This window comes from Emys orbicularis, chromosome 15 (genome assembly GCF_028017835.1).
Source record: "Emys orbicularis isolate rEmyOrb1 chromosome 15, rEmyOrb1.hap1, whole genome shotgun sequence".
In the NCBI taxonomy this organism is placed as follows: Eukaryota; Metazoa; Chordata; order Testudines; family Emydidae; genus Emys; species Emys orbicularis.
Genome location: NC_088697.1, coordinates 25,691,092 through 25,712,392, shown reverse-complemented (window position 1 = coordinate 25,712,392; position 21,301 = coordinate 25,691,092). Strand labels below are relative to the sequence as shown.

Sequence of the window (21,301 nt, the reverse complement as noted above, 5' to 3'; positions counted from 1 at the left end):
TGGGGTCACATTCCCAAAGTTTTGCAAAGCTCTTCCATTGAGCTATCCAGGTGTAACCCTTGACAGAAACCTTCATTTCCTCTTGGTCTTCTAGTCAGTGCCTGGGAATCTTCCACCCGGGGGAGTGTGTATTTGTGTTTTTCTCAGGCCTGTCCTGCATGTCTTCTTGTCTTTCTGTGTGGTGTTTGTCTTCTCAGTGTCGGTTCCTAAACTCAGGACCATCTATCACTGAGTGTGTCATTTTGGAAGCAGTCTCCATGAACCCTTGGAAAAACAAAGTCAGCCAGGATCCCAACCCTAGTGCCGCTGCGGCCTTTTAGCTCCTCCTGAAACTCTCTCCCCACTTCTCCCCTCTGTGTATTCAAATGAGGTGAAAAATAATATATGCAGTAACAAGATGATGGAACTTGGGGTCCACTCCTTCCCCTCCCTCTGAAGGGTGGGACAACCAAATAGGAAGGTGGGACAAAGGGGAAGTCTGCCAATCGGCTTGCATGAGAAGTTATTTCCCCCCTTTATCCTCTTTCATTAGGCTGATGGCAGTAGAGGCGTGTTCGGTAATACAGAACCCAGCCCTCGGGATTAGGAGTGCAGTTACACTTGCAGCAGCTGCCTGTGCATGTCTTATCTGCTACAGAAAAAGAACTTCCATCACCCTCCCCCTTCTCCGATTTTATCTAGTATCATTGCTTCCCTTCCTTCCTCCCTCCCTCCCCCCTTCTCTCTCTCTCTCTCTGACCTCCTCACAGCTCCACGTTGCTCTCGGTCTCCCAAGACTGTTTTCCAGCACAGCTCCGGAGGAGTGTTCACTGAGCCACGACTGGGCAAAGAGCAGAGAAAACAGCAGAATGAAAAAAGCCAAGAGAGCCCAGCGGGTTGTCAGCAGTCCTCGTAGCAGAGGCTAAACTCACTGCCCTGAAAGAGACCAGGCAGGAGAGGAAGTTGCTTCTCAGTGAGAAAGGAGGAGAAAACAAAAGAGAAACTTTGAAACTGGCATCCCCCCCTGCACCCACGTTAAATGAAAGTACCGAGAAACATGAGATTTCTTTCTGGAGGGGTGGGAACATGCTGAACTGGGGAGGAGTGGAGAAGGGCAGCTTTTAGCTTGTGGTTTGGTTTATAGTGAGATCCGAGAGATAGCGCAGAGGTGGGAGGGGAAGGTGAAAGGGGATCTGATGCCTGCTGCCAATATGACAGAGACCCTCCAGCTCCCGGCATTGCAGGTCCCAGAGCAACAGGTGCCAGAGTGCAGCCGGGCCTGGTCCAGTTCGTCCACCCCCACCCTGCGCAGGAGGCGCTTCAAGATGAGACGGATGAAGAACGTGCAAGAGCAGAGCCTGGAGGCCGGCGGGTACCAGGACTCTCCTTCCCCCAACAAAGAGTTCCTGCAACTCCCATCCATAGAAATCACCCCATCCAGTGACGAGGACACCCCATGGTCAAACTGCTCTACACCCAGCGCCTCCCCACGGCGCAAGCGCGTCCTGCTGCGGAAGTGGCTGCGCGTGAGAGAGAAGAAGGAATACAGTGAAAGCAGGTATGTCAAACCTCCCGTTCCCTGCAGCTGAGAAGGCTCCCACTAGGAAAAGGCAATAGCGCCTGCTGTTACCTGTAGAGGGCTCAGCCTGCTGCCCACAGTGTCTTTGTCCCCCTCTAGTGGCTGGGGTATTTTAAGTGGTATATTAGATTGTTGCTGACGCCAAGCTAATGGATGCAGTCTTTTAGCTCAAACAGTAGTGACTCATGCTTTTAGAGCCAGATTCAATCTCTGATTGCCACCCGTTACATACCTTTAAAGTGAGTTTAGTGCTGGTGAAAAGTGTCAGACTGATGGCCTTGGAGACTGAAGACTCCAAGAGATGGGCAGTCTTCCTCTATGCTACACTGTCCATGTGTCTGAACCCTGGCCTGCAGAGTCCCCCTGTAGAGAAGGAGAGGGGAGTTCAATCTTCATGGCCCAATCAATCCTTGGCATCTCTGCTGAGACCGCCAAGGCAGGGGCCAGTTAATGCCAAACTTGCTAGTGGTTTTTGTGATGCATTCCCCTCTCCCTTAGGAATTGGACTGAATTTCTCTAACTAATGTCATATAGGATGCCGCACATCTGTCAAATGGCAATGAGAGGACAGTGAGGGGCAAGCTGGCCTTGTGGCTAAAGCATAGATCTGCAAATCCAGGTGGGGTCTGAGCTCTGTCCCCAGCTCTGCCACAGACTTCGGCAAGTCACTTAGACGTTCTGTGCTTCAGTTTATTCATTTGCAGAAAAGAGGATAATTAATGCTCATCTGGGTCACAAGGGCATCGTGCGGCTTAATTCATGAGGAACTCTGAGGGCTTGTCTATACCACGCAGCTTTTAGCCACAAGGTTGTGTCGACACAGCCTTGTCGCTAAAAGTCAGTATGTGTAAACGCTCTTTTTCGGTACTTTGTCGGCACTTTTGCTGACAAAATACTTCCAGCCCTGTGAGCGGCCTTAGCTTTGTCCTGCCGACAAAGCCGTGTTCATACTGCCACTTGTGTCGGCAAAACTTTTGTCTTTCGTGGGGGGGGGGAGGGTGCTCTTTTAAGTACCCATGAAAGACAAAAGTTTTGTCGACAACTTTGCAGTGTAGACAAGCCCGGAGTCTGAGATAGAAGGTGTTATTGGAATGCAGGTCTCTACTAACCTGGTTGTAATTCAAACCATTGACCAAAAGATGACAGTCACTCTTTTCCCTTTCCCAAAGTTATCCCGTCCTCTGGGAACAACCGTCCGAAAACTGGCTTGCTGGGGATGTTTTGACACTTGTTCCTCTGACTCTAGTGTTAGAGTTGGAGTTGCTATTGTCCTAAGTTTTGGTGGCACCGCGAGATGTGCGTGCATTGGCTGGGTTGCAGCTCAGAGACAGAGTTCAGTTTTTTGCTTTTCACCAAAACTTGAAAAATTTCCAAGAAAATGTATTATTTTTTGTTGTTGTTTTCATCAGTTCTTTTGCAGGAAAAACAATAATTTTCTTATTAGCTGTTTGTGGGCTTCGAGCATATGCATATTACATTTTAAAAAAAGTAAATTTAAGGAACCATATGATGTCCTTTTCTATTTCTACCCCTGACTAGCAGGTTGTCCCATTGACCCAGATGTTGTCCCAGTGGTCTGGTGGAGAAGTTATACCCAGGACCGGCTCCAGGGTTTTTGCAGCCCTAAGCGGCGGGGGGAAAAAAAGAAGCCGCGATCGCAATTGCAATCGGCGGCACTCCGGCGGCAGCTCCACCGCGCCGCTTTCTTCTTCGGTGGCAGGTGCTTCCCTCCGAGAGGGACCCACCGCCGAATTGCCGCCGAACAGCCCGACGTGCCTCCCCTTCCCCTTGGCCGCCCCAAGCACCTGCTTTAAGGTGCTGCTTTAGCAACTCCAAGTCTCAAGGACGTTCTGCTGATGAAAGCATTTCTGTACCAGCAGGTTAGGAATGACCGTACAATGGCCTCTCTTGTAGAAAGTGATCATTTGGGGGAAAAAGTCCCCTGACATTGTAAACATTCAGTGTCATTCAAATGATTGTTAAGGATACAGATAGGGATGGTCTTGAAAACACAGGAGAGATTTTGTGTGTGTGTGTGTGTGTGTGTGTGTGTGTGTGTGTGTGTGTGTGTGTGTGTGTGTTAGAGAGAGGTGTCTGAATTACAGAGTTCAGATTTGAACTTCACCAGAGTTGAGAGCATTTTAGATGCAGCATTTTTGTTTGGGTCTATCTCTGGAGAGAGAGAAATCTGTTTATTAACCCTCCTTAGAAAATTTCTGCAGTCTCCCTGATTACATTTTTGAAATGGGGACTGGAAAAAAGCTAAGGCAGTTCATGGATTAGGTGGCATTAGCATACCAAGGCCAGCATGGCACCTTCTCTTTTCATGTATTACGGGCTCCAAATCCATTTCTCGGCAATGGAAAATAGATCAGGTTTTCAAATGGAATTCCTCCCTTCCCAGCCCAGAGGAAAACAACATCTAATTCTTCTCCTGCCCTTTTCTGCTGAGCTCGCAAGCTTGGAGAACTTAAAGAGGATCAATGCACATCTAGAGCACGGCAGGAGAGGGAAAAAACAGAGGTTGCTGGGTCAGAGCAGGGAATTTGTCCAGGCAGGCTACGGTGAACCAGGAGAATTTTGCAGGGGTGAACTACAGTGTTCGATTAATGCTGCTCCCAAGGTTGCACTGTGGTATAAACCTCCTCATGTCATGAGGCACCTGTCCTTGGCATAGTGTGCTCTGGGGAGCAGCAGGAGAAAGCTGGCCATTTGAGAAACAGATGAATCATTCTCCATCCATCTTCCCATACTCTAGGCTTGGTTTCCATGAGTGCTGGCTTTTCTGGGGCAATATTGTGTCACTATTACATTTATGATGTTGATGTCCATATGAGACAGGTTCTAGTCACATCACTTAATATACTGTTCATAGGTTCATAGACTTTAAGGCCAGCAAGGACCATTATGATCTAGTCTGACCACCTGACTAACACAGATCATAGAATTTTACCCAATAATCCTTGCTAGAGAATGTTTTTAGAAAGACATCCAATCTTGGTTTAAAGACTTCAAGTGACAGCAAATCCACCACATTCTTTGGTTTGTTTTTCCAGTGTGTAATTACCCTCTTTGTAAAATATGTGTACCTTATTTCTCGCCTCTGCCTTACTGGAAGGCAATCCTACCCCAATGGTGGGCATGGTAGAAGAACCTGACAGAACAAAGTGTCTGCTGTACTAAGACCCTTGATGGTTGGTTTAATTTTCTACATTTGAATAGGTCTGGCTTCATTTTTTCCTCTCCCAGAAGTGCTGACCTAGCCGCACACCCAAAATCACTAGTTACTCTTGGAAACTTAGGCCCCAGTCTTTCTGATAACATATTACCTTCTGGTTCCCTTAAAACTCTTCCTTAGTTTAGTGATGGCACAATTGCAAGGAAAAAGAGGTGACTTGTCATCAGCCAAAGAGATGACAAGCGAGATTCTTGTTCACATACATAAGATGCCAGGGTTTGCCCAAGGTCATTATAGGTTAGACATCAAAAGAGAGCCCATAATGCTTGTAAGTTGTTTGGGGAAAGGACCACCTTTTTGTTCTGTGTTTGTACAGCACGTAGCACAACAGGGTCCCGGTCCATGGCTAGGGTTCCTAGGCACTATCACAAATAAGTAAAAAATAAAATCTTTCAGGCTGTGCAAACTATATCCAGTTTAATCCCACCCTTCAACTCCCTGTACTTCAGTTGCTGCCCCATCTGCAAACTGGTGGTGATTGTGCTTACTTACTTTTGTATGGCATTCGGAGGTCCTTAGATTTAAGGCACTATGTAAGTGCAAAATATTATTATTATGTTATTTATTATTAAGGCAGAATGGTAACAGCCATTACAATACACTTCACAGGCAGGCCAAAGCAATCTGTTAGCATTTTGCTATGCCTGCAATGAACATACACTCTCACATTCACTTCATAAATAATGTATCTGCTTTAATTTATTTATTTATTTAACAAAACCCACGCGTCGTACTCTCTGGGAGCATGTATGGTTCCTTAGAGACCGTGCAAGGGCCAATGTCCACCCAAAATAAATGGAGTTGACTCCGCTCCCCTAAATTAATCTATTAAAATAACCTGCCCACACAACCATACTTTGGCAAAAGCCAGGAATAAATAGATAGGCATTGCTGTATGGCTTGAAGATCAAGAGACCCCAACTCTGATGTGTCCACTCCATGTCTCTATATAAGTAAATAGTTAATAGATGGGGTTTGGAAGTACATAACATGTGTCCTGGATTCCATAGGAGCAATATAGCTTGTTGCAGTGCTCTGCAAATGGCTTCCATTATGCAAGTCTTTACATCAGTTCTTAACTCAGTGGACCAACTGAGTTTCCAGAGAGGAGGGTCCTCCACTAAAAACGCTTTGACCTCAGACCTTTAAATCTGCAGACTGCAAGCAAGAGCTCTTATTCCATTAGCCTCTCACCTCCCTTTGACACCATGGAAAAGTCCTGGAGTTCGTACTCCGGAAAAATTCTCATTGTGGGTATTTTGCTTAAGTGTAAGGACTGAGTGCAAAAACCAATAGAGTAAAAACTTCAGAAACTCCATACCAGAAAGCTGCAGCAAAGAACAAACAATATAGACCTCAGTGAAACCTCTGGCTTTGCCTATCTTTATGGTAGAATATAGGGTTCAGGAGACAGCAGCTAATGCTGTGAGAAATGCAGATGGCTAAAAATAAACAAAACTGTGGAACAAAACCCTGCCCCATGATGGGTTTCATTTCATGCCCTAAATTTCTGAGAAGTGGCAAGCTGAGTCATTCTGTGAGTTTAGCAGCTTCCAGGTGTCTTTGGCTTTCAGAAATTTCCACATTTTATTTTCAAGTCAAAAGGGGGGAAAAAATCTTCCCCATTAGAAATGTTGCATGTGACTAAATCTGGGAACTAGCGTGTGAGTCAGCAATAAGAATGCAGCTCTTCTCCCAAGTACCTGGATAGAAATGAGCACTTGTGGGTAAGGAATTAAGGACCTTATTTATACCTTGATTAATTGGAGAGGGTTCAGATAAGAGCCATAGTAATGATTAAAGGATTGGAAAACATGCCTTCTAGTGATTGACTCAAGGACCTCAAACTATTTAGCTTGACAAAGAGAAAGTAAGGGGTGACTTGATCACTGTTGTTTACATGGCGTACACACAGAGAAGTTACATAAAATACTCTTGCTGGAAGGTTATAAAATAACACTACTTTATTTCTTAAAATTCAGAATAACACACACTAATCTAAAAACACAGAGAGAAAACAGGCTAAAACAGAGAGCCACAAGTCACTGTCTGCACACTGACTGCTGTTAGACCCAGCTCATATGCTTTCCCACAGAGCTCCTTAGCCTGCAAGCAGGACTAGGAAACCCCCTGAAATTTAGAGTGACATCTTACAATTTTAACGCAGCTCTCACTACACCACAATCACAGTTTAAAAGCACCTATATAGGAAACAGAAATCTGATCGTAGAGGGCTTCTTCCATCTAGCAGACAAAGGTATAACCAGATCCAGTGTTTGGAAATTGAAGCTAGACAAATCAAACTGGAAATAAGGTGCAGGTTTTTGACAGGGAGGGTAATCCAGCTGGAACAGTTTACCAAAGGTTGTGGTAGATTCTCCATCATTGGCAATTTTTAAATCAAGATAGGATGTTTTCTTAAACATATGCTTTAATTGAAACAGACATGAGTCTATGGTAGGTGTTTATGCAGGAGGTCATGCTAGATGATCACAGTGGAGCTTCTGGCCTTTTAATCTATGCATGTATGTCTTCCATGATGGAACAGAGAAATGGGCCCAACTTCTTCAGTATCCTGCTTGTAGTAGTGGCCTTTTATTGATGCTTCAAAGGAAGGCAAATTTCTTCAAGCATGAGAACGGCCTTGTGGTTTTTAACCTAGGTAGTGTCTCTGTAGAGGCTGTTCTTATTCATGTCAATGTCTTATCGTTTTGTTAAATCTTGCTGAGCACACTCCCCCTGATAAGCCACTTAGCATATTTTACAAAGCCCAAGTTTGCTACATAATATATGAGTGATGAGTGAAGAATGTCACAGGATTTGGGTTTGGTTTGAATAAGCATTCAGAAATGTAGCTGTTACCCAGGCTGTCCTGTATCTACAAAACGGGACTGGGAATCTCAATGGTAACAGGCGTCCCTGCAAGACATCCTGTACTTTCTGCCTTTGGTTGATCTGGAAATAACCATGAGAACAAACCTTCCATTGATGGAGTGGAATTTGTTTCTGACCTAGCTGTTTAACATGGAAGTGCATAGGCTGCTGTGAAAATGAAAGATAATGTAGGGGGAGCTGGGCGCTTAATATGGCCATTTTTTAACCATAAAAAAGTTTAGTTTAGGTTTTGTTTGAACTTCCTGTGGAGCTGGTTGAATATTAAAAAAAACCTGTTACATGTTTTTTTAAAAAACCATGAAATAAGATTCATTATGATTCCTGTAGTCATATAATTTGTGACTATTCCAATGAAACCCAAGTATCTCTGAATCCCAACAGCTTTGTGAATTTCTGCGATGAGTCTTACTATGTTTGTACCATTATTCATTATTTTTCATTTCTTTGTTTAAATGTTTGTCACCAAATCAAAGAACAGAAACAATAGCTATGTGACTTAGGGTGACTTAGTCACAACACAGTGAATAGTGAAAGTTCACAAATAGCTCAGATTCTGAATATTGTTCATCCTGTATATTCAGCAAATGTTTACCAAGGGGACAATCTACGTTGCAGGTTTTGCACAGCCCTGAGTTTATTGTTGGAATATAACAACTCATCCTCGTCATCATGTTCATTGTCACGATTGCCCTCACGTTGGTTACATTATGAAGACTTTGGTGGTGGTTGAATGTGTTGCTAATGAAAGGAGCTGGATTGACAGCAGCTCTGCAGACTGTTGTTCTCTGTTCATTTGCAAAACGGATACAGTGAGGGGAACAGCTGTGCCCATCCAGGGCCACTGATATACCTTTACCCTCATCCGGTGGACCCCACCCCTCTAGGGATGAGAAGGAGACTGTCTCCACTGCTGATTCAAATAACAGCAAAGGTTACTAATTAGCATTAATTGGGATGGTAGTGTATATGATGTGAGCAACTAGCCAGTAGGGAGTGAACTGGGGCAGACAGATGTCAGAGAGCGTTTTGATCACTAATATGTTTTGAATTTAAACATTCCTATTTTCCTTTATAGTAGGCTGAGTTAATCATAGAATCAGAACTGGAAGGGTCCTCGAGAGGTCATCTAGTCCAGTCCCCTGCACTCAAGGTGGGACTAAGTATTATTTAGACCATCCCTGACAAGTGTTTGTCCAACCTGCTTTTAAAAATCCCCAATGATGGAGATTCCACAACCTCCCTAGGCAATTTATTCCAGTGCTTAACCACCTTGACAGTTGGTAAGTTTTTCCTAATGTCCAACCTAAACCGCCCTTGCTGCAATTTAAGCCCATTGCTTCTTGTCCTATTCTCAGAGGTTAAGAAGAAAACTTGAAAACTGTTATCATGTCCCCTCTCAGTCTTCTCTTCTCCAGACTAAACAGACCCATTTTTTTCAATCTTCCCTCATAGGTCATGTTTTCTAGACCTTTAATCATTTTTTGCTCTCCTCTGGACTTTCTCCAATTTGTCCACATCTTTTCTGAAATGTGGCACCCAGAACTGGACACAATATTCCAGTTGAGGCCTAATCAGCGCAGAGTAGAGCGGAAGAATTACTTCTTGTGTCTTGCTTACAATACTCCTGCTGATACATCCCAGAATGATGTTTGCTTTTTTGGCAACAGTGTTACATTGTTGACTCGTATTTAGCTTGTGGTCCACTATGACCCCCAGATCCCTTTCTGCGGTACTCCTTCCTAGGCAGTCAGTTCCCATTTTGTATGTGTGCAACTGATTGTTCCTTCCTAAGTGGAGTACTTTGCATTTGTCCTTATTGAATTACATCCTATTTACTTCAGACCATTTCTCCAGTTTGTCCAGACCATTCTGAATTTTAATCCTATCCTCCAAAGCACTTGCAACCCCTCCCAGCTTGGTATCGTCCGCAAACTTTATAAGTGTACTCAAGCAAATGAGATCATGGACAGGAAGTGCCTCTTTTGGTCTTGAAAATAAAGAGTTTGTTACACAGGCTATAGCTGATGCAGGCTCTGAGCTTGAACATGTCTTCCAAACTCGCTCCGTTCTGCTACTCCGACACCTTGTAGAGAGTCTGTGCGTAAGCCAGGAGGCAGAATCTAGTGGTTAGAGATGGGGACCAGGAATGCACAGCTACAGACTAGGGACCGAATGGCTAGGTAGCAGTTCTGCAGAAAAGGACCTAGGGGTCACAGTGGACGAGAAGCTGGATATGAGTCAACAGTGTGCTCTTGTTGCCAAGAAGGCTAACGGCATTTTGGGCTGTATAAGTAGGGGCATTGCCAGCAGATCGAGGGACGTGATCGTTCCCCTTTATTCGACATTGGTGAGGCCTCATCTGGAGTACTGTGTCCAGTTTTGGGCCCCACACTACAAGAAGGATGTGGAAAAATTGGAAAGAGTCCAGCGGAGGGCAACAAAAATGATTAGGGGTCTGGAGTGCATGACTTATGAGGAGAGGCTGAGGGAACTGGGATTGTTTAGTCTCCAGAAGAGAAGAATGAGGGGGGATTTGATAGCAGCCTTCAACTACCTGAAGGGGGGTTCCAAAGAGGATGGAACTCGGCTGTTCTCAATGGTGGCAGATGACAGAACAAGGAGCAATGGTCTCAAGTTGCAGTGGGGGAGGTCTAGGTTGGATATTAGGAAACACTATTTCACTAGGAGGGTGGTGAAGCACTGGAATGCGTTACCTAGGGAGGTGGTGGAGTCTCCTTCCTTGGAGGTTTTTAAGGCCCGGCTTGACAAAGCCCTGGCTGGGATGATTTAGTTGGGAATTGGTCCTGCTTTGAGCAGGGGGTTGGACTAGATGACCTCCTGAGGTCCCTTCCAACCCTGATATTCTATGATTCTATGATTCTAATCAGGAGACCACAGTTCCAGTCCTGAATCTGTCACTGACTCATTGTGTGATTTTGGAAAAGTCCTTTTGCTTTGCCTGTGCCTTGGTTTCAATGTCTGTAAAAAATAGGGATAACAGGAAATTTTACCCAGCTTTGTGATGGGGTTTAAGATCCTTGGATGGAAAGGAGATATATAAATGCAAAAGGGTGTTGTAATCTTTACAGACACCGTGTTACCATCTGCTGGCTGCCTCCAGAATCGCACCCTCTCAGTGCAGCAACATGCTTCACAGAACACCAATCCCCCTTATCTTCTTTTTAATAAAGCCTGATGTTAACTTGCTGCATTTGGCTATAAGCATGCATCTCTCCACCTGACAGCTTTATGTTCATATGCTGAGGGTGAGTGGCGGGAACTGACAGGAGCTAAAGGAAATCCAGGGCTGCATGTGCTTCCCCATCCAGTACACTATCTGATTGCTTCAGGGTTATCATGGGGAAACCCTTATTGATGTATGGGGGTGAGGGGATGTTGTCACAGTGCATTCTGGGGTCTCATTATCCCTTAGAATTTAGGCTAATGAGTTCTTATTTCCCACACTGTGACAGGCCTCTGACAATTCTTAATGGTGCCTTTATTTTAGGAGCCACCGCTACCATGGCAATACAATACTTTTGATGGCAGGAATTTCATTTGCCTGGGCCGATGATTTACTCTCAGGGAGTTGGGACTGGGTTTTTTATTGCTGCAGCCTTATGAAGGATATAAGGGGCCAAAGTTCTGGGAATGACCAGCAAAGCAGCCGAGTGAAGCGAAAGACAAACATGCAGATTGATTTTAGACCAGAAGTTACGTCTGTTTCTCTTGTAGAAGGGAAAGAGTCCAAAGGATGCAGCTCCTCTCTGCAGACATCCATGGCTCAGAGTTCAGTCCTGTACTGTTTGTGAGATACCACATTGGTGCATTACAAATAATTAGAGTTGGAAAAAAATGTTCATCCATGCTTTTTTGTTTTTGCGTACGAAAAGCAGCTTTTTGACAAAATGGAAATTTGGGTAAAAAAGTTTCCATTTTTCATAAGAATGCCTTTGGGTTTTCACCAACGAAAGCCAAAATGTTTTGGTTTAAAACCAAAATGTAGAAGAAAAATGTTTAAAATTTAAAAATGTATTTTCATTTAATGTTTTCCAGGAGAAGAATATTTCCTGGTCAATTCTACAAGTAATTAATAGTAAGAGATTGTTCTCATCATTTGTGTGTAGCAGTTCTCATGATGTGTTAAGCACTTTCCATGGATTGTAAGAAGGGATTGTCCCTGTCTTGTGAAGTTCACAGTCCTAAAGAGGAGGGAAAAATCCTTGACCTTGTCCACTAGTTTAAAAATAAAAAGCTTTGAAAATATGAAAATCTTTGCAAATCTGAATAGATGCACTGTTTTCCAGTCACTGGTTCATGGGATTGTATTATTCATTACCCATCTTTCTTTTTAACTAGAAGCAAGTACTGGTGAAAATATTCACAAATCCTGAAACTATCACAAATGTTCACATCAATGTGTATTCCTCCAGATGTATAGCATGCATTTGTAGCAGAGGTGCATAATTGATTGCTGATTGTCTGTTGTTCTTCAGTTTTAATTTTTTTTTTAAATCCGATTAGGATGTTGAAACAAAACCATGTAGCTGAGGTGATCAGTGAAACAATATGAATACTAAATATTCATATGGACTCAGAGGGTGTACACTATTTGTTGAAGTTATTTGGCAAATAGTTATAGATAACAGCATTTGCAATAATCCACACTGTTTTGTGAATGAGTCACTACCCATCTCATTAATAGATTATATATCCCTTGATATTTTTCTCTCCTCCCACCCCATATCCACCCACCCATCCACCACTGGGGAACATCCTCTGAAAATAAACCTATAAGCTTATACCCATAGTCTACAATGCACAGTAAGCTTTACATACAGTCTATCGCTTTGCCAAACTCACTATGCAGAAAATCAGATCCTTAGTTGACAAGAAAGTGATGTTGTAGCTGGATCATTATCAGATACTGCTATCCACAGATTTGCAGGCTAGAAAACCTCATGGAAGTTATGAGATCAGTTTCTCATCTTCTGTGAATAATAGCTGTGCCTCTGTAATTAAATCACCATAAGAAATTGCACTTTCTGTAGTTTATGGACAAGTAAACTACATCCATCTTGCATGCCAACTAAATAATAGGCAGATGTCAGGAAATAATGTATATGTCTCTGTGATTATATGCTTCCATTCAGTGAAATGGCTTACTCGAGTAATTTATTCTTGAGGCAGGAACACAACTATTTAAAAACAGAATTGTTGGAGTAATCTAGATCTCTTCAAGTTTGCTCCTTACCAAACAGTTAAATATGGAGATAAAATGCCACATATTCTTGCCTTTATGTTCATTGGGTTCCACGGGCCAGATATTCAAAAGTGCTTGGCACCCACAATTGAGGCCAGATTTCTTTGTTAGAAAAAGTCTCAGCATGTTGAGTGTTGAACACATAAGAAAATCTGGCAACAAATATTACAATGAGAGCAGCTGTGTGCTAAGCGCTTTTCAAAATCTGGCCCAAAGTGCTTGAGTTGGAGAACTGCTTAGGTTATAAAAAATGAATTCAACCTTGAAACTGTGTATAGGACCATGGCTCTCCATTATAATTCAGAGACTCATGTCTCAGAATAGAAAGACATATACAAAGAAGATAAGAATGGTTCAAACATATTGCCCATAACTTTCCACATTCTGACACCCAAATATGACAAAGAAGCCTTTAACATATTCAGCAAAGGCTAGAAAACTAGAATGCTGCGGGGAAAAAAAGTGTCTTTTGACCATTTTTTGAATAGAACTTGCACATTTATTTCAGTGTATGTAACCTGTTTATTCATTTCTGTAAATATTGGTATAAATGATTTTTGTGTGTTTGTGCACAAGAACATGTGTACTTGTGTAAATATGCATTCATGAAACACTTCATGCTGCAAGTGTTTTGTATGTCCAACTCGAAGCTGACTTCAATGCAACACTGTATATATTCAGTGGTCCCAGTGACTTAAGCCCTCTTCCGGTTTACAAAAGCTCGCCATCGAACCAGGGAGCAGCAACAATCCCACGTGACGTAGTTTACCATTCACGCAGCAGAAACAGTGGATACTCAAAGGAGCAGTGCCAGCGAATACTTTGCAAGCAGTCCGTTGGTTGGCATATGTCTCCATAAAACATTGGTTAAATAATTTCAGGGACTGAAAAAATTTGACAACTGAGCTGAAAAAAATACCAGCGAAGAAGATGATGATTTTTCACTATGGGTCTGAGGCCCATATAAGCACCTAGATAGAGAAGGGCATGGTAGAAATGGTGAAGACAAGAAAAGCAGTGAGATTTCATCAGCACAACAAGCTATACTAGTGTTGGCAGAGACAATAGTGATGAAGATGAGGCTTGTGGTGGTGATGATGGAGATGGACATTTTCCTTCAGGTAGCAGAGCTGTGGGGGAACATAGTGGTAATAAAGATGAAGCTAAGCCTTGTGGTGGTGTTGATGAAGATAAGAATAGTGGCGATTACAGTGAAAGTCACCGAGTCAGTGCAGTCAGGAAGGGGGACAGAAGAAATGTGGAATTGAGTACATATTTTTGTTCCAAGAATCTGTTTTCTTTTATGCATTTGTTGACTTCTAAGGAACTGCTGTCGGAGCTTTATAGGGAGAACCGTTCCCCTGCAAACCTGCCTCTTGCTCATCTTAAGTCTAAGAAAATCTTGAACTGATGGGAAATTTGCATTGTTTACAGCTAAGAACTAAGAGAAATCTTTTCTGTAGGGCTTCAGAAAATAGTATCTTTCAGTCAGAGAGAAAAACACATGACCTGGAGTTCAGAGTACATGGGCTACGAATGCAAAACTTTGTATGCAACCCTTGCACTCAGCCTGCTGAGTTAGCATCTGTCTGAGGCCCTTTTCCAGTCCCCTAAGCGTACCCCTTTCAAGTAACAGATCCGTGCCGCTGCTTCTCTTTGGGGTGGAATCTTGTGCTCCAACTGGTCTCTGACTGGTAGAGCCCTGCACAGATACAAAATTTGTATCTGCCTCTGATCCGCAAATATGGTCCGTGGATATCTGCAGGGCTCTACTGCCTTGCTCTCCAAATTGTACCCTCCTGGCTTCCAACCATGTTACGTAGCAGGCCCAATGGGCTTGGCACCTGCAGAGGTTTTCCTTTGGGTCCCTGTTGACAGTATCAGTTTGAAGTGACACAGAGGCAGCTTCTGCAAAACAAAGCACGATTTATCGTTTCTAAAGGTATACAGCGCTGTGGGGAATGGATTTAAAATAAGAGACGGGTGTGCATATAATCTTATCTAGGACTGGCATTCCCCTCAAGCCCCCTAGGTAGGCATGATTTAGCCTGGGAGTTCTCCATTCTCTTGGGGACCAAGTTAAAGCTGGTTTGCTGCAGACCCTTGACGCTCAGTCAGGCCTGGTCTACAACTAAAACTGGGCTAGGACCTGGCTATGTCGCTCAGAGGGGTGAATTTTTCATTCTCCCCCTCCCCGTGAGATCTAGTTAAGCTGTCCTAGGCCCTATGTAGACATTGCTAAATTGAAGGAAGAATTCTTCCATTGACCTAGCTACTGCCTCTTGAGAGAGTGGATTGACTACAGCGACGGGAAAAACCCCTCCTGTTGCTGTAGCAAGTGTCCATGCTACAGCACTACGGTGGTGTCACGGCAACCTTGCAGCTGTGCGGCTGTAGCACTTGTAGTGTAGATTTAGCCTCTGTCTCTGTGTCATCCTGCAGCAGCTGACACCTGTCAGCAGGGGGCAGTCCTTTAACAGATCCGTGTCATTTGATCTCCCACTTCTCAACCTTGACAAAACAGCCCGGGTTGGGGCTGCTGAACCCCTCTTCATGGCTATAAACTTGGGTATTATGCTTGAGGGGATGCTCCTTATCTGGGCTATTGTTTTGCCTTCACTGATTGATTTCTTTAATAGTCCCTTTCAACCTAATGCTGTGCATTCAGGCAGGGTAATATCACACTGAGGGGCATATGATATTTATAAAAAATAATACAAATATTTCCTCCCACTCCACAGCTTCATGGTATAAAGCCACTTGGCTGGTATCATTTCAGGGGACAGTCTAGAGAGGGTTAGGAAAGGTACATCAACAGTTTAATGGTTAAATGGCTCAGTTAATTTGTATTTAAGCGCGCTTCAGCAGTTTGTGAGGTTTAAAATAATGATCACAATATGAGCCTAAGTGAGAACTGACTTTGACCACATTACCCCCACTGAGGAGGTGCTGTGTTACTTCAGCAATACACATCTTAGAATCACCAGAGAAGTCCAGACACATTTGTCAAACTTCAACCTCCACTTTACTTGCATACCCCAAAGGTTTAGAGATTTGTCTGAGTTTCTGTTGTGCGCTATAAAGCTTTGGAATGAGGTAAGGACCTTGTTGTTTTGTAGCATTTGCTGATTTCCTAAGTTTCAAAGTTTTCTAACCAACTTCAGGCCATTTTAGTATCTAGACAAGAATCTTGGGAGTCATTAAAAGGAGCACTGTCAGCTTCAAATCTCGTTGATTTAAAATTAAATTAATGTTATAATCTGGTATTACACCTGCCTTCGAGTCAGCCTGTCAATTTTGGGGGAGGCTTAACCACCTTTTCTCATATGCAAAATGTTTTGTCTCTTTTCTCTGTTGTTGTGTGTAAGGCCCACACAAAGAGGGGGAACCTATTGTAGTAGAACTGTTCATGTCGAGAGTTGTGTCAAGTGCACAAAGCAAACAGACTGAAAAATAGAGATGATTTTTCCTTCTGATCTCTTTCAGCTCTAATAATTTTAGGCGTCATTTGCAATAAGAGTTGGTAGAATATTTTTAGGGTGGTTTTTAAGATGGCTGTCGCTCTTTAAATATTTAAACTGCTTGACGGGGAGGACTTTATCCAATAGCCTAGTAGTAGTAGCAGCCTACTAGAAGCAATTAATTACAATATAATTTTTAGAATTCTATATCAAATATACAATAGACTTTGAGTAGGAGAAAGAGAGAGACAGTGATAGCTTTTCAGAGAGATGAAAGTTTGAGTGTGCGCTTGTGTGTGGTTGGCTGGCTGTGTTGGAGACAGTCAAGGTGGGAATTCTGGATGGCAGGAGCAGCAGAAGAGAAGGTTGTTGCACTAAGAGGTGAGATGAAGGGATGGAAAGGAGGTGAGAGAAGAGAAGGAGTCAAGAGAAACCAAGTCAACAAGGGGTCAACAAACATGTGGACAAGGGGGATCCAGTGGACATAGTGTACTTAGATTTCCAGAAAGCCTTTGACAAGGTCCCTCACCAAAGGCTCTTAGGAAATTAAGTTGTCATGGGATAAGAGGGAAGATCCTTTCATGGATTGAGAACTGGTTAAAAGACAGAGAACAAAGGGTAGGAATAAATGGTAAATTTTCAGAATCCTAGGACCAATCCTATTCAACTTATTCATAAATGATCTGGAGAAGGGGTAAACAGTGAGATGGCAAAGTTTGCAGATGATACTAAACTGCTCAAGATAGTTAAGACCAAAGCAGACTGTGAAGAATTTCAAAAAGATCTCACAAAACTAAGTGATTGGGCAACAAAATGGCAAATGAAATTTAGTGTGGATAAATATAAAGTAATGCACATTGGAAAAATAACCCCAACTATACATACAATATGATGGGGACTAATTTAGCTACAACTAATCAGGAAAGAGATCTTGGAGTCATCATGGATAGTTCTCTGAAGACGTCCACGCAGTGTGCAGCGGCAGTCAAAAAAGCAAACAGGATGTTAGGAATCATTCAAAAAGGGATAGAGAATAAGACGGAGAATATCTTATTGCCCTTATATAAATCCATGGTACGCCCACATCTTGAATACTGTGTACAGATGTCGTCTCCTCATCTCAAAAAAGATATACTGGCATTAGAAAAAGTTCAGAAAAGGGCAACTAAAATGATTAGGGGTTTGGAACGATCCCATATGAGGAGAGATTAAAGAGGCTAGGACTTTTCAGCTTGGAAAAGAGGAGACTAAGGGGAGATATGATAGAGGTATATAAAATCATGATTGGTGTGGAGAAAGTGAATAAGGAAAAGTTATTTACTTGTTCCCATAATATAAGAACTAGGGGCCACCAAATGAAATTAATGGGCAGCAGGTTTAAAACAAATAAAAGGAAGTTGTTCTTCACACAGCGCACAATCAACCTGTGAAACTCTTTGCCTGAGGAGGTTGTGAAGGCTAGGACTATAACAGGGTTTAAAAGAGAACTAGATACATTCATGGAGGTTAAATCCATTAATGGCTATTAGCCAGGATGGGTAAGGAATGGTGTCCCTAGCCTCTGTTTGTCAGAGGGTGGAGATGGATGGCAGGAGCGATCACTTGATCATTACCTGTTAGGTTCACTCCCTCTGCGGCACCTGGTGTTGGCCACTGTCGGTAGACAGGATACTGGGCTGGATGGACCTTTGCTCTGACCCAGTATGGCCGTTCTTATGTTCTTATGAGTCCATAAGGATAGCTGCAGCATCTCCATGGAGAGTTTTAAGTATTAATACAATACTGAAGCAAATGAAAGCTGTTGGACATCTTTGGGCAGCACGTGGCATGATACATTCTCCCCTGTTGATTTCCCTTTACTTATTGCTGACAAGAAATTCTCTGTAAATGTGAAGTTTTATAACTTGGAAGAAGGGCCCTGATGCTGCTGGCCAGAGCAGGCACAATCCAGGATTGTAGGTCGCAGCCGTTTGGGGGGATAATACAAACCTCATGTGGTGCTGTGCACAACATTTTGGCAGTTTGGAAGCAAACAGTGACATCTTGTGGATTCAGTTTGTAACTCTCCCTCTGAAATTCAGTTCCACTGGTCACTTTCCTCCCTGGCCATTTTCAGTAGCCGTGGGGTACTGGCAGGGGGAGGGGATCAGGGCCGGCTCTGGCTTTTTGGCCGCCCCAAGCAAAAAAAAAACAAACCCTGCGGCGTGGCCGGAGCGTGGGTGCAGGGGGACCGGCTGGGGGGGGGAGGGGAAGGGGGAGGGAGCGGGCAGGAGAGAGAGAGAAGGGGGCGGCCAGGGCTACAGCAGGGGCGCTGCCACGCGGCCCCTCCCGCTGCGCCGCCTCCTGCCGCCTCCCGCGAGGGCTCTGCTCCGGTCGGCGGGGAGGGAAGGAAGAGGACTGCCCTGCAGGGCGATCTGGTTCTCCGCGCCGCCCCCCCCTACAGGGCGGCCGGAGCGGAACAAGAACAAAAAACAAACACACACAAAAAGCGGCCGTGCCGCCCTAGGATTGGGCAGAATGCCGCCTCCAACAATCTGCGGCCCCAAGCACCAGCTTGCTCAGCTGGTGCCTGGAGCCGGCCCTGGAGGGGATCACTGTATTTACTAGATATAATGGCAGTAGATTAGGGAACACAGCAGTTCAAGGCACACTGAGCTGGAATGAATGCATCCCTTAAGCACTGGAGAAAGTGGTAGCCGTGTTAGTCTGTATCAGCAAAAAGAACGAAGAGACTAACAAATTTATTTGGGCATAAGCTTTTGTGGGCTAAAACCCACTTCATTGGATGCATGACTATGGCTCAGAGATGGCTCTGACCTTAGGTTTGGAACGAATAATTCGTTTAGGATTGGAGCAAGTCCCCATCTGGTATCTCGGATCTGTTGTGATAAGGCCCTCCCCTTACATTGGCCAGTGCGCTGTACACCTGTACCGTTAGGCCCCAATGACGTTTCGTGGGAGTGTTTTTAATTTGCAAAAAATAATGCATAGTGCTTGTTAGAGGATTTTTAATGAGGAATCCAAGTCAAGATTTGAATGCTAAGCCATATGAAACCAGTCAGACGTAGCACAATGGCATCCCCTTCGAAGATCATCTGCAAGGCTATTATTGAATTTTTTTAAATCCCTAGGCAAAGGTTATTATGTGAGACTCTCAGGTTTCAGTTCATTAGGGGCACCTTTGCATTTCAAGTATGTTACACCTCCCTGGTCCCCTTTAGGTTTTGGTGTTTGACCCCAAGAACGTGAAGCCACACCCTTGGATTTTTGTGGTTTCTTGTTGAAAGTACACAGTTTCACACAGATTCCACCAACACTGTACATCAACCTGTATTTCCTACAGACTTAATCTCAGTTTTACTTGAGTCTAAGCCCTGGAGTTTTTACTCATGATTTGGCCCTGAGTTTGCAAACATTCCAGCAAGTCTAAGGTTAGTAAGAAACCAGGAAAGCTGATGAGTGTTGAATTTTGTTCCACTGTATATTTTCTCACTGCTTTACTGAACACAGCCCCACAACTGGAGTGAAACCTTTTGCACTGTGCTGGTTTCACAGGGCTAGATCATGTTTTCACACAGCCCATAGTAAGGGGTGATGCGTAGGTGTTCCACCCTATGAGAAACACTAGAGGAGCACATAACTGTTGGTGCGGCTCCCTATTTGCTCTGCAACAGGAAGTAATTTGCAGTACTCTTTTGCGGCTTACCTTTTGGGTGGAGGGATTCGTGGCTTTGCTCTTCCCACCCATTTGGGCGAGCATCTGCTAGGGCAACCTCATGGTTGGGAGGAATGATCCAGGTTGCACAAAGAGGGGGAGTCCTAGTACACCCCCCCCCATGGTCACATAAGGCCAGGGCACGATTTAGCAACTGAAGGGAAGATATGATGCACAAAGCAACCGTTATAAACTTGCTACTCTCTGGCCAGGTCTACACTACCGCGGTAGTTCGACGGCTGGCAATCGAAGTTCCGGGTTCGATTTATCGCGTCTGGTCTGGACGCGATAAATCGATCCCGGAAGCGCTCGCCGTCGACTGCGGTACTCCAGCTCGGCGAGAGGAGTACCGCGGAGTCGACGGGGAGCCTGCCTGCCGCGTGTGGACCGCGTCTGAACCGCGGTAAGTTCGAACTAAAGTATGTCGACTTCAGCTACGTTATTCACGTAGCTGAAGTTGCGTACCTTAGTTCGAATTTGGGGGTGAGTGTAGACCAGGCCTCTTACTTGCAAACCTAAGGCCTGGTCTATACACATGTACACCTGTAGGTGTTATTTTTGATCAATATAATTAGACTGGGGCAACTCTGTGTGGACACTGTTATATTGATTTAAGAGTGAGTGTCCACACAGCGAGACCTGCATTAGTTTAACTAAACTACTTTTCAAACCAATTCAGTTAAATCAGTGTGTAGACAAGTTCTAACTCTGTGTAATTTAATTCTGTCCCTGTTTTCTTTAGGAGAGTGAAGCAGCTGGACCATCCAGAGCTCTAACTGCTTAGGTCTTTCTGTCTCTTTCTGCAGCAGCCAGCAGAGTAGCCAGCAAAGCAGCCATGATGACGATTCGTCCCGATTCCTGAGTCCCCGAATGCGTGACGAAAGGTAGGCCTGTTCAGCACTGGGGAATTGGGGAGATGACGGTAGTCCCGCTCAGCCTGAACATGGGCATTGGCTTGCGGGGTTTGCTTATCATCAGGCAAATTATGGCTCCTATTTTAGGTGTAAAACTATGTTTTCTTGAATGATGTTAACGAGTAACACCTCCAGTCCCGGTCCCCTAAAGCCCTGCACTCTTAGTGAGGAACTTGCACCAAGAATGCAAGGTCATCAGGATATTCTCTGCAAACACTTCTCACCATTGCAAATATAGTGAACGTTGGGTATTTGTT

At 44.0% G+C, this 21,301-nt stretch overlaps 1 protein-coding gene across 4 annotated transcripts in view; it reads left to right on the top strand.

Annotated features, from left to right (window-relative positions):
• Positions 1 to 1,017: 1,017 nt before the first annotated feature.
• Positions 1,018 to 21,301, top strand: part of GRAMD1B (GRAM domain containing 1B) — a 138,428-nt gene continuing 118,144 nt past the window's right edge. For 3 of the 4 annotated variants that reach the window (XM_065417088.1, XM_065417087.1, XM_065417086.1), the window contains exons 1-2: positions 1,018 to 1,537; positions 20,937 to 21,014. In XM_065417088.1, the coding sequence (XP_065273160.1) occupies positions 1,176 to 1,537; positions 20,937 to 21,014 (440 nt within the window). In that variant the 5' untranslated portion in view covers positions 1,018 to 1,175. The remainder of the gene's footprint in view (positions 1,538 to 20,936; positions 21,015 to 21,301) is intronic. The other variant, XM_065417089.1, reaches the window with a different exon arrangement.